General features: G+C 36.3%; 1 protein-coding gene and 1 long non-coding RNA gene across 2 annotated transcripts in view; one reads left to right on the forward strand and one right to left on the reverse strand.

Moving 5' to 3' along the window:
• LOC118174306 overlaps positions 1-846 on the reverse strand; it is a 160,164-nt gene extending 159,318 nt beyond the window's left edge. Inside the window, exon 1 of the long non-coding RNA XR_004754607.1 lies at positions 714-846. This is a non-coding gene — a long non-coding RNA (uncharacterized LOC118174306). The remainder of the gene's footprint in view (positions 1-713) is intronic.
• Positions 847-1,687: 841 nt separating this feature from the next.
• Positions 1,688-8,319, forward strand: LOC118174459 (DNA repair endonuclease XPF-like; the record flags this gene model as incomplete). The annotated part of the gene is made up of 5 exons (XM_035339809.1): positions 1,688-1,720; positions 4,867-5,047; positions 5,381-5,509; positions 6,098-6,208; positions 7,408-8,319. Coding segments are annotated over 5 exons (648 nt in total), but the record flags the coding sequence as incomplete, so codon positions are not given.
• Positions 8,320-13,362: the final 5,043 nt, after the last annotated feature.

Genomic DNA, 13,362 nt, shown 5'->3' on the forward strand with positions numbered 1-13,362 from the left:
TGACTTGGAAGGGACCCATGAGGATCACCAAGTGCACCTCCTGACTGAAGGCATGGAAATCACAAAAATGAAATATTGCCAAAGTAAAAATACTATTTTTCTGACTTTGTAGTCTAAAATAAGTTTAAATGTGAACATCAGAGAGCTGAGTACCAGCCAGCTAAAAATGTGAACCAAATTATGGTACTTGGTACAAGAGTTGATGATGCGACCCAATTTATAAAGAAAAAATTGTTGAGGTACCAACATACCTGAAATGGCACAAGTTTGTGAAAAAAAAACTCAAGAATGGTCCCAATATTTTATTAATTTATGTCCATTTTTAAACATTTTTTCTTCTTTGCCCTGAATGTTTGCCTGTTAAAATGCACGACTTCTAAAATAATTTGAAAACATCCTATATTAAATGACCACATTCAACAGCTAAATGTGCTAGCACGTGGCCCAACCAAAGCAGTACCCGTCTGCCCTGTGTCAGGCCCAGAAAACGTCCGGGTTTATCATTCTATTTTATATTTATGCCTTGGCAGCCGTTCTGGGAGCAGGCCTGGGTCTCCTCTCAGCGGGACGCTGCCCGCTGAGGTGCTGCTGCCTCATGGCGGAGCGCAGGCTCGGTTCATCCAGCTTCCTCGGTTAAGAAATGCCGCTACTCAATGATTAAAAATAAACCATTTGTAATTAAAAAAAAAAAAAAAAAAAAATTACCTCCGTACCTGACCCCTGCCCTCAGAAGACCCTCAACTACAAGACGAGGCAGCGCCTCCAGCCGCCTGAGGGCGCCGCTCCCTCAGCCGCGGCGAGGCCGGGCGCAGGCGCTGCTGTGGCGGGTTGGGGCCGGCGGCGATGGCGGCGCTGCTGGAGCACGGGGGGTGGAGCTGCCCGGGCCTCTTCCACCAGGACGGGCCGGGAGTGTGCGCCCGCGGGTTCGGCATTGGCCGGCTGCTGCCGAGCCTCCTCCGCCTCTACAGCGGGTCCGCCAGCCTAGTGCAGAACAAGAGTCCCGCCGAGGAGGTGAGGGGAGAAGGAGGAGGGATGGAGGCGGCTGCCCGCGCCGGAGCAGAGGCTGCCCGCCGGCTGCTGCCGCCTTGGAGATGGCGTTTGGCGGCTGGGGGCTAATCCGCGGTGGTTTGGCGGGCCGCGACGGGCCCTTGTCACTTCTCGGGCGGTAAGTTAGTATTGCCTGCTCCTGAAAAAAGAGTCGTTAAAATACTGTGAAAAACACAAGATAAAATTTTCAGGGTAGCTAAGATCCATCGAGTGGCAGTGGCTTGTACTTTCTTAAATATTGTCTAACTGCTATCAAAAATACTTACGTTTTTAAGTCACCTGAAAGGGTTTGAAACTTAACGAAGTATGTCTAATAATAAAACATCACTATAATTCTGACTTCCTCATCTAGTATCTTACACTGTCATGTTTTTATGTGGTTGTGGACAGCTCTGCAAACCTAATGAAATAGGCCAAATTGCAATTCTTTTTGTATCCATTTCATATCCATTTCATCAGCTGTCTGTTGTGGTTTTACTGCATTTGTTTTAGGAGTATTTTACTGATCAACTGAGGTCAGACGGAGTTGTTCATCTTCCTCGGCACGTTACCAGTGAGGTTGCAAGTAACGCTCACTATGAATTTTACACGCTAGGAGGAGTTCTCTTTGCAACAAGTCGAATCCTCATGGTAGATTTCCTTACTGACAGAATTCCTGCAAGCCTCATTACTGGTAAGAGCTTAATGAAGTCAAGCTATGCCTGAGAATACATAAAGCTTAATTCTGCTGAAAGAGTTCTCCTGACTGATGTTAAGGTTGAAGAATTATTTATTTTTTTACAAAGACTGAGGTAAAAGGAACAAATATGTAGTTCTTACCCATTTTTTTAATGGTCATCTTTACTCTAAACTTGTTTTATTTAATCACACAATTTGAAGACATCCACGTTCTTTTTAGGTGTTCCTGTATGGCTTTCTGATATCAATAATAAACTGGAAAACAATCAGCAGTTAAACTATGCCATGAGGTAAGAAACATGGAAATTCAGAGTGGCTGCGTTGCTTTCCAAGGAAAATAACTGATTATACTTGAGAAAATAGTGTCCGGAATACTCCCAGTAAATGGCCTGTGTTTGAATCTGATTTTAGATTGCATATTTACCAACCATGCACACTTGCTGGTTTTTGCATTAATGAATTAGTCCTGATGATTTTTCCCATGAAATAAAATAACAATGTCTTACTTATCTTCTTGTAACATCTCAGACACTATCTAAATAGCAATATTATGAAATAATGTTGTTAAAACTTCACAAAGATTTTTGGGCATAGCTTGTGACTTTATTTGTTGTTGTATAGAAGTTACACATGAAAGATGTTCCAATTGTCTTGTTCTCTAATGTTCTGGTCCCCCTCTTCTCCTGACCTCAGTTGTTTTTATGTTCTTGTCTAAGCTGGAAAGCCTCTTACAGCCTGGAGAGCTAGTAAAACAGATGTCTGAGAGTATAGGAATATTTTACTTGTATATAAATATTAACATCTTTATAATGTTTAAATGCAACAGAATACTAAATGTGTAGAAGACTATGTGTTTTTGCTTCACAAGATATATCTCCTTCCTTTTATTCAACCTTTAAAATGTCAAATCTTTGAAACATTGAACAGGCAAAAGGACACTAGACTTGTCAATTCTGTTTTTTCCAACTTAAAAAAAATCTTTGGGTTTTGTGTGGATAAATGGAATAAATGCACTAAAGATTTTTTTTAAATGACTGGCCTGAAACAACACAGAGTTGTTATACTCATGGTAATGCCACTGGAGGTCAGTGTGACAGCAGTTTTTACAGACCTGGGGCTTCATTTAAAGCTTGGGTAACATGCGTTTCTATTGGAAATGTACTACCTGTGGGTTAAATTGTACGACAAAACCAACAGAAGCTTGTAATAGTGTTTCTTGAACATAGAAAAAAAAAGGTTAAGTGTTAGAAATACTGTTTATAAAATCACTGAAGAATCACGTGTGAATGAACAGCTCATGAACTCCTAAATTCAGCTAAATGAAAATAAGAAATTATCACTGCAACACATAAATACTCCTGGTGGTTTGGGCCAAATAGAAATGCTGTAGTAAATAGTATAGTCTCACTGGCCTGTAACAAATTCTGTCTCCTGCAATGTCCATTCAGTCACATCTTGAGAAACTTGATGATATTCAGAAATGAGTGCAATTATTATTCTGTCCAGAAAAAAAATGACTTTGTGGGAGAAACGTATGAATGTTTTATCCATCTTTCAGTAGACTACTCCATTACTTGGTCATGAATGGTTAGCAGTTGAATGAAAATAATTTTCATATAGAAGCTTTCTGGTTTGCAAAACAAAAGACATATCAAAATCAATGGCTAGATGCTGAATTGAAGAAACTTGCTATAGAGATTAGATGCATTGCAAGTTTGTCAGCTTATCAAGGTACATAATGAAGCCTTTGTTTGATGTCTTTTGCTTCCATTTTCAAAAGGCATTTATTATTCCATAGGTCTTGTCACTAGGGGCAGAGTAGAAAAAATATAATGTGCTATTTTACACAATTAAGTATGAGGAAGAATAAGCCTAGGCAGGAGGTCTACCTATTTTTTTTCTGTCCAGTCTAGAATGTACATCTTGTGTACTCACACTCTACGTTATAAACTCTACCTTTTGGTATTACAAAGATTCAGAAATAAACAACACAAAGCTCTCTGAATTTTCCTTCTTGCCTTCTGAGCCATGAAAACACCTGGGGGTGCAACGCAAAGTAAGGAAAATGCTCATTGAGTTGCAGAGTTCTTCAGACGTAGTGTTCTTCTCCATGCCTCACTTTATTTGTAAAATCAGCTGGCACCTTTGTAACTGTGTGGTCAGATTGGCTTACAGAGGCTGTGTTGGAACAAGGACCTGCTGCTTATCCAAAGCTGGGGATGTTAAATTATCTGCCAGCAGATCCATGTGACTTCAAGGGATTTGTGAGCCCATTACAGTTTCTTCCATATGAGATTGTTGTTGTTTTTTCCTTTGAGGTTTGTTACTTGTAATGATGACGCGGAATCTAGAGCAGTATTTCTCCATGGATCAGTCACCAGAGCTACAGGCTCATATGCCTAGAATGAGAACAGTCATAATTGTGAAATCATCAGATGGTTTTATGAGACCATTCATAAGACTGCAGTCTTTGCATCTGTAGAAGTGGATTCATCTTCCATTTAGCTTACTTTACATTTAAATTGTTTGTAACTTTAGTTTTATGAACTTCTTTATAACTACGGTTTCAGCCATCACAGCGAAACACTTATTAACTGATATTTACTGTTGATGTGAAGCCTTCTGTACTTTAAAAAATCTGGAGGCTTTTATTGCTCTGGCTTTCTACATTGTGTATCTGCATCATACTCATCTTAATTTGAAAATTAAATGACATTTTAATATTTTCAACTTTAGCTAAATAAAGAATGCTAAACACTAGAGAGGCACAAGCCAGTGTCTATAAAATAAGAATTTTCTTTTTTTTTTCTTTAACTGATATTCATATTACCTTTTTTTTCTTAATATAGAAAGGAAAATATGTACTGAAAGTATTAAATTATATATAGCTGCTAATGGTTGAATTGCATGTATTTGAATTTATGAATTTACATAATGGCATCTATATTGTAACTTTGAAAAAAATGGTTACTCGTCAAAATAAATGTCTCACCATCACATCTTCACTAGGCTATTTTTTAATCCCAGTTGGGATACAGAGTAGCAAGTGGCATCTCCTGTAAATGAAAAAAAGGGCATTTATAACTTGATTAGTGTAGTAGAAATCTGACATCCTGAATTTTTCCAACTTAATATTTCTAGACAATACATCACTACTTAGATCCTCTCTGGCATCAGCTTGGAGCTAAGACAAAATCTTTGGTCCAGGATTTGAAAATACAGCATACTTTGCTGCAGTATCTAACTCAGTATGATTGTGTCACTTTCCTCAATCTTCTGGAGTCACTGAAAGCAAGTGAAAAAGCTTTTGGTGAGAATTCAGGTAAATGCTGAATAACCATACAAGTTAATGCATGAAACAGAGAAATGATTATATTTTTAATTAACGTTCCTAAACATATGAATGTATCTAATTAGGTTTTATATAATCAGCCATATGGACGTAGGTTTTTATTGACAGATAATGCTTTCATCTTCCCACTTAACTGCTGTTACTTAACAGCGTGAGATTTGCATTACATTTCTGTCTCTTATTACGCTAGTAATTACACAGTAAGCAGGTAGCACAGGTAATCCAGATGAGAGATTTGAGGCTATTATTGGAAATGTCTGAAGCGTGTACACTTCAAATGTCAAACAATGTTTTTCTTTTTAGGTTGGCTGTTTCTTGACTCCAGTACTTCAATGTTTGTAAATGCTTGGGCAAGTGTTTATCGTGTTGCAGATGAGAAACTGAATCAGAAAGGCAAAGTCTCTGGAAACAGTGATATAAAGAAGGAAAATGGTACTGATCGCTCCTAATTTTAAGTTTAAGAGTATAACACAATTTCAAACATTTTGTATGTTATTACTTGTGCTGTGGTTTGTTACAGGATCTTACACATCTCTAGACCTCAATCTGGTAGCTGAGATATATTAAGACATAATCTTAGTTCAAAAAGCTTACAATAACCAACATAAAACATTCACAAGTAAGGTGTTCTTCTCAGCTTACTCAGCTGGTCATTGGGGGAGCTTTTATGAATTGTACTTGAATTACATAGATTTCAGCTTAATCTTTTGCATTTTATATGAAGGAATAAGAAGTTGCCATTTAAATATATATATATATATATATTCTATTGAAGAGTTTCAGAATTGAAGAACAAGTCAATACTTTAACTTTTTGCTTCATTAGAGCATTTTTCCCCATTTTTAAATGATTCTGTAAGAGTGCTCTCCTACCCCATCAGCAAAACAAGTCACATATGTAGGCTGTTGAACATTGTACTTGCCAACAACCATCACACTATTGACATTGAACCACTAATTTAAAGTTCTGAAGGGTATTTTGGCTGTAGAAGCTGCTATGTTTAATCTTACTTTGTTTCAGAACTGAAAAGGGAATTGGTTCTAGAAAGTAACCTAAAATGGGAAGCTTTGAGAGAAGTATGGAATGAGATTGAAATTGAGAAGAAGAACAGTGAAGACTTTGGTGATCCAGGTGAGAAAATATGAAATGATGTTTTCACAGTAACTCTGGTTTTCTCTTCTATTTGATTTTTGAGATAAGTAGCTCTAATTCTTTACTGTGATTATACTAAAGACAAAGTGTTTCATGTATTCTCACTGGTAGGATAGATAGTTATAAGACAATTATCTATTCAGCTTATCCCAGTGCAAATCAAAAGATCTCATCTGCTGTGGTCTTTGTTCTAAATAACAAGGCAACTTTTAAATGTTCCAGCCTTCTACAGCAACTAAAGTAATGCAGAAATAGAACTGCTTCATAGCTTTACAAGCTGTATCAGTCTGTTACACAGTCTTCCCTGAACTGTCAAGACAAACATAGTCCCCTCGCTTGATTGCAGAGGGGCATGGAGCTGCAGGGGGCTAGAACTATAGTAATTAAGGTACTGCTTGGTTCAGGTTCAAACAACCAGAGGTTCCATCCTGTTTCCCATTCCGTCTCATACATTTTCTTGGGCACCTAAAAATCGTTTCTCCAGGAGGTGCAGCTTCTTGGGTAGAGAGTAGAAGGTGAGTGTGTTTCTAACTGCATTGCTGCCTTTCCTATTTTAGGACTTTTCATCCCCTTAAATTTCACCAGGTTTTATTTTAGGAAATAGTAAAGGTAAAAAACTGTTATTTTCTCCCACCCACAGTGTTCTGACTATGGATAAGAACTGGCTCTCTAACCTAGGGTTGTAGGAGTTTATCTGAATCAGCTTGCAGAGAATTGTTATTCAAGGCCCACAAACATCAATAATACTGTGTGAAACATATATTTTTTGGACTCCCTAACACAGCTGACAAAGGCTGAAAACTAGAACAGTCTCAATTAAGTTCCATCTTATCCCACATTAAAAAAATAAATAAAAAGAAAGAGTCTGAATATGTTTCAGCCCATGCTATCTCTGCTTCATTTCAAATGGTCAAAAGAAAAACCTTACTGTTTTATATGGTGTAATAATAAGGAATGCTGAACTTCCATTAACCTTCTCTGATCTTGGTTTGATACAAAATAGGATGCAATTTAGACTCCCTGCAAGTCCAGAACAACTGTGACCACCAAGTGTAAAAGGCATTTGGCAGGCACACTTCTAGGATCATTAAAAACAATTTGCTCAAGATGTTTTGTAGCTGGATTAAAAGAAGTACATCATAACAGATTACAAACATGATATTGTTTCTTGACTGCAGGGCAAGTGCTTATTTGTGCCAGCTCAGGGAGCATATTACTGATGGAGCAGAAGCCTTTTTACCAAAACTGTGTAATAAAACCTTTGGAAAGGATGAGAAAGCTGGAGAAGTGTGGATTAAGGACAGAAAAGCTGTCAAGTCCAAAGGAAATGCCAGACCAGACACAGGGCCTCAAGCCAAAAAAGCCGAACTAGCAACTTCTTCAAAACAGAACAAACACAGGAAGCAGCAAGACTGGACTATAATCCAAATGATAGGGAAAACTGAGGAAGAAAACAAAGAGGAGTTGGATGTGGAAGATAAATAACAAAGAGTTAAACAGTAGCCAAGAAGGCAGTATCGATGAGACCATTCCCGAAGATTTTACCTGTGAACTTACCTTCAGATTCTTAGTATGATATTTTCAACAACCAAGTTACAATTATTCATCCGTTGCAGGGTTGAAGTGATCCCTGTTGTCTGACCAGGGTACTGCATGAAGTAGAACCAAGATACGTTGTGTTGTATGATGCAGAGCTAATTTTTGTTTGGCAGCTGGAAATCTACAAGGCAAGCAGACCTGGAAAGCCTCTGAGGCAAGTGAACCTGGTGATAATCAAGACTGTTCTTTGTCTAATTTTAGTCTTAAAAGAAATGAAATATCAATTGTGCACTTCTGGCAGTCAAGGCACAAAATGCAAATAGTGATTTTATTAAGCTACATTTTAATTCCTGTTTAGCCTTCTTTATAATATTAAACAAACTATGTTGAATGTAATTGCAAGATAATTTTTACTTCCCGCTAGGTATTTAGTCTCTTAATAACAGAAACACACCTGTAATAAAATGTCCATTCTATGAAAGGCAGTTTGTTCTATGTAGAAGATAAGATATCCTCATGCAAATATATGATTTGAAGTCTTATATATTTCACTTTTTGCTTTGTTTTGGTTTTGTGTGTGTTTTGTTGTTTTTTTTTCCTAAATCAGGACAATTGCAGATTGTAGTTTGTTATACATAGTCTTCTGGGAAGATTTTAAAAATAATAAGAAAGTAACATCTCCATTATATTTGCTCTGTGTCTGACTAAAATCTAAGTCCACCCTGGCTGAATCCCAAAATTTCAGTAAGCCTACTTCTTTTTAAGAAAAGAGGGGGGAAAAATGGATATAAGATCTTTTTGTTGCTGATTCTGGAGTATCTTTGCAGTAAAAAGATGATGTTTTCAGCTTACCTTTTTAAGGCAAATAGCAACTTTTCAGGCACTTAGTGCTACTAATCTTAAATACATTTTTTTTTTTTTAATTTACTAAATAGTGTTTTTGTTTTGTTTTGTTCTTTTTTTTCCCTCTAATCCTACAGGGTGTATTTCTTCATATATGGAAACTCAACAGAAAAACAGCGCTATCTGACAGCTCTGAGAAAAGAGAAGGAAGCCTTTGAAAAACTCATTCAGTCATTTTTACAGTAAAAAACAGAAATGTAGTATCTGTTTTAATGGTAAAATTACCTTGCAAACAAATCCTTAGAAAAGATGCTAGCTTATAGGCTAGCTTATGTTCACACCAGCAAATGCCAACTTCTAGTTCTTCCACTCCTCTCAACAGTACCACTGTGATGTTTACCTCAATGTTGTCAGCACTATATTAGAACCTGAAACAGCACAAACCCTGAAATCCACTCAGTATATCAAGTCAAATCTATTTTATTATTTTATAATTTTATTTTTTTCATCCTGTGATTTACAGTTTTCCCTTTGGGAAATTTCTACTACCTCCTGTATTATGGTACCATGGTACCTTTTTTTTTTTATATACTGAATACAGTTGATTATTTTGGTCCCCATTTGTAGCATCACTGAAGATTAACATAGTGGAATAGTGAGAAATCAAGCTATATGCTTCATTAAGGGATGGGTTCTAATACAGCCTAAGAGCAGGCATCCATAGACTGGGACCAAGCTCAAAGCCATGGTTGTCACAGTAGCAGAGGATACTGTTTCCTTGTCAGAGAACTGTCTAGTGAATATCTTTGCTGAAATCCTCTGTTCTCAGATAAACCTTAAAAATTTGTCATTAGTCAAAAACTAATTCTCTTATAAAATCCTTGACAAAGATTCAGAAATCAAGGTTATATCGTACATGTTCAGACATGATTCCTGAGGATCTAAGAAAGCTGGCTTTAGATTTTTCTATTAATAAATTTTCATAACTTCATTTTTAAGTCACTTTTGGTATTTAAGGTACTGTTAGAAGGATAAAGCCTCAAAATACTTGTTCATTTAAACATCTGCCTTAATATTCTTGACTGAAGAAGTTGCAGAGTAGTACCTGGACTGTGAAACCTAATTTAAGCCATAACCAAATCATCTGAAGATTTAACAGATAATTGTGACAATTGGCTTTGGAAAACTCCCAGTAAACACTTGTTACAATAAAACAATAATTCTAAGATGTTTGCACAACATAAAAGCAGAGTGGTCGAAACAATTATATTAAAACAACAGCTCATTTTTTACTATTGCTGATTTTTGAGCCCAAAACTGCATTAGGTCATAAAATGCCCCTGCTAGAAGATTTTGATATAGAGCACAGCAGCATATGCAATCTTTTCTAATGGAGGAATTAGTACAGTAGAATGTATAGATTGACAATCTGCCCCAGATGTTAGAAAACTCTCTCAGGTTTTCAGTCTACACGAAACAAAGGACTGAATGAAATGGTAACATTTACCTTAATACGCATCTGATTATCTTGTGTTTCCTAGCCATTTTTGCCTCAGCAGAAATTTTCTTACTAATCTACAGACCACATATGGATCTTGATGTATATCTACATATGGATAAAGACATAGATTGTGTATATTACATAACACAATATGAAAATACATGCACTAAAAAAGAAACAAGTATTAAAATACTTGAAACTATTCTCTTGTCAGTTTATGATGTAAACAAGATGTGAGCAGCCTTCTTCTTTTTGGGCTGTGGCAACTTTGAAGATACGAGCTCCCTGTGACTTAAAAAAGCCGAGATACCCGTATTAATCAACAGCAGCCTGTTCTATCAAACTTCAGAGAACAGAAAGCATGTCATTTTTACAAACCACAAGTACTTTTCTAGCATACAGTGCTAATTCACTGAAACAAAATGTTTTCACACCAGTGCTAAAGCTCAGAAATATTTTAGAAGAGTTCATTTCTTACTTTCCCTCCTTCCAGCAATCACCAAATAACCTTCAACAGCTAACAAACAAAACCCTCTGCATGCCAGTCAGTAAAGCTTTTATGGATACAACAAAATAATCCTTAATATGTTTCTCTTCTACATAAATAAATATAAAGCCAATAAGAAGACTAGACATAAGAAGAGTCTCAGTCATCTGTAATATTCTCATAAAAAACCTTTTCTGGTGATCAGAAAGGTGGATCAACTTCAAGCGTTTTGCACTACTGCTGGAAATTAAATGATCTTAAAGTTGACCCTAAAGTGCCTTTTCCGTATCTGCTATGCAGACATTGTCCATGAGGATATGGATTGTCCATAAGCCAATGAATTGTACTTCTAACAGCTTGCTACTGTTTAGACATGAAACTGTAAACTAGAAAAAGTTTCCTGAAATAAGCTTCTTACAGTTGAGCTAATTTAAAAAAAAAAAAAAAAATGCAGAGATGTTTTATTAATAGAGCTGAAATATGTAGGCTAAAATAAATGGAGCAGATATAACAGAATTATTTGTATTTTTATCTCTGCATTTTTGGCTCAGTATATTTTAGGACCAAGTATATTTATCTATTAATTTAAGAACCCCATAATTAAAATCTTACATGAATTATGGAAAATCTGCTTGAGATCTAAATAAAAATATTTCTACTGTACTGTATCTATTATATAACAGTCTATGGATGGAAACAGTGGTATATGAGTTTCACCAAACTATACTTGAAAATAATTATGAATCCTTTTAGAAAACCAGTGAGTATATTTACAGTTAAAAGGATAAGCAAAACTTCAGTCAAACTGCCTTTCTAAAAACTTTCAGCACTATGGTTGGTAAACTATTTACCAATAAAAAAAGCAATTACTAAATATTAACCAGGAAAGCATCATGAACAAAAAATGCATTTACTTGCAATTTTAGTAAGAGGATTTTTTAAAGAAAGCGTGATATTATTGCACATAACTGTAGACATAAGTGACACTTCATTCACATATCAAAGGCAGTAACTGCTAATTAGACAATCAAGTGTAGGAAATTAAAAAATCTATGGTCTACAGTCTTTTTACTGCAGAAAAAATAAAAATAATATAGTTTTTTTTGCAGATTGGGCTTGTTGTAATTAAAGCAGCCATTATAAATTTATGGCATACTCAAAAGTTACAAAGTACTAACGTATTCACATGTACGCCAAACCACAAAATTAATGACATAAGTTGATATTGCTATTAAAAGAGCTAAAACAATCCTATTTCTTGGAAAGATGCATGAAAAAGTTCAATTAAATGAGATGGTGAGAAGAAGATCTTATAGTGGAGGTGCTTCTCTGGTACTTAGTCTGTAGTTAGTTACTCTGTCAAGAATTCCCACACAATGTTAGCTAAGTTAGTTCATTCCTTTCAGTTCCTGTTTGTAGAATAGAAATAATGCTTTATCCAACTTTTTACTCAAACAGCCACTTTTAGGTAAACTAGATTAAAGAACTTTTGTTGTTGTTGATTTTAAAGAAATGCCTTTATAGAGCGTTCACCAGATTGCTACCTTCATAAATTAAGACTATGACTGTGCCTATTAAATGTGGCTTTGCTTCACAGGAAACTAACAAAAAGCCTCATGGTTGGACATCTCAAAGAACTCTACAACCTGCTGCAAATACCTAAATTTTAACAGGATGAATACTTTCAGGCTGTTACTCAAATGAAGAGCAGTGATACTAAGAAAGACAGGAAAAAGAAAAAAAAATACACTACTTAGCAAATCTGTTTGTCAGTCCAAGTCAAATAAAAGATCATACCAAAATTAAAAACATGTTAAATTACAACTGTGCTAGAAATAAATCAGAAGTGGGCTGCACTATTTTTTCTTCATCCAAACAGAAGCATCGATGGATTTTGGAATCTGATTTCAGCCAGAGGCACTGAGTCTCAGGTCAGTGAGCAGCTCTGCCAGGCTGCCACAGTCTGGGGGCCTGGCGGGTACGGCCAGCCCCTGTGAGGACACAGAGAAAAACGGGTCTTGTGTGCTCTTTCAGTTAATAGATTCAGGATTCACTAAGATGAAACAAAACAAACACTCATTTTTAAAGATGTCGGGAACACATGAAAGATGAGGAAGTTTACTAATTTACATTGGATGCATTTGTTAATGAATTGTGCTTTTCCTCCATGCCTGAGAATGGGAAAACCTGTGATTAAAGGAATGCTAATTTCATTCTTTACTATATAAATAAATAAAGATGATTTATTTTCCAAGAAAACGCAGAGTAAACATGTTTTGACAGACACCTGTAGTAACAAAAAGGAGATCATTTTTTAAAGAAAAATAAATAAACTTTTGAAATGCAAACAGTAGGAGGGAGGAAGGGGTTTTATAGGAAAGTTTTCTAATACTCACTTTAATCAGAGCTAAAAGCTTTTGATAGAGTTGCCACCCCCCAGTCATCTGTACAGTCAGGGTTTTATTTAATTTAGATGGCCTTTTGCAGAACATAAAAATCTTCCATTTGAACATTGTCTTTCCCTCGGCCTCTAAAAAAAAAAAACAGCCTTGCAAGAACAAAGGTAGCTGCTGTGGCAGCCTTAGAGCCAGCAGGCTCTTTGTGTTTCTAAGCAGCTCTCAGAGCATCCTCTGGATGAAGAGCCTGCCTTGCTCCAGGCAAGATGGAGCACAAGGGGTCTTGGAAGACAGGAAAACCATGGGACTCATGCGCCCACACCAAATCAGATCTGAAAACAAAACATCCTCTTCAGCACATCTCAGC

This window comes from Oxyura jamaicensis, chromosome 14, assembly GCF_011077185.1.
Source record: "Oxyura jamaicensis isolate SHBP4307 breed ruddy duck chromosome 14, BPBGC_Ojam_1.0, whole genome shotgun sequence".
In the NCBI taxonomy this organism is placed as follows: domain Eukaryota; kingdom Metazoa; phylum Chordata; class Aves; order Anseriformes; family Anatidae; genus Oxyura; species Oxyura jamaicensis.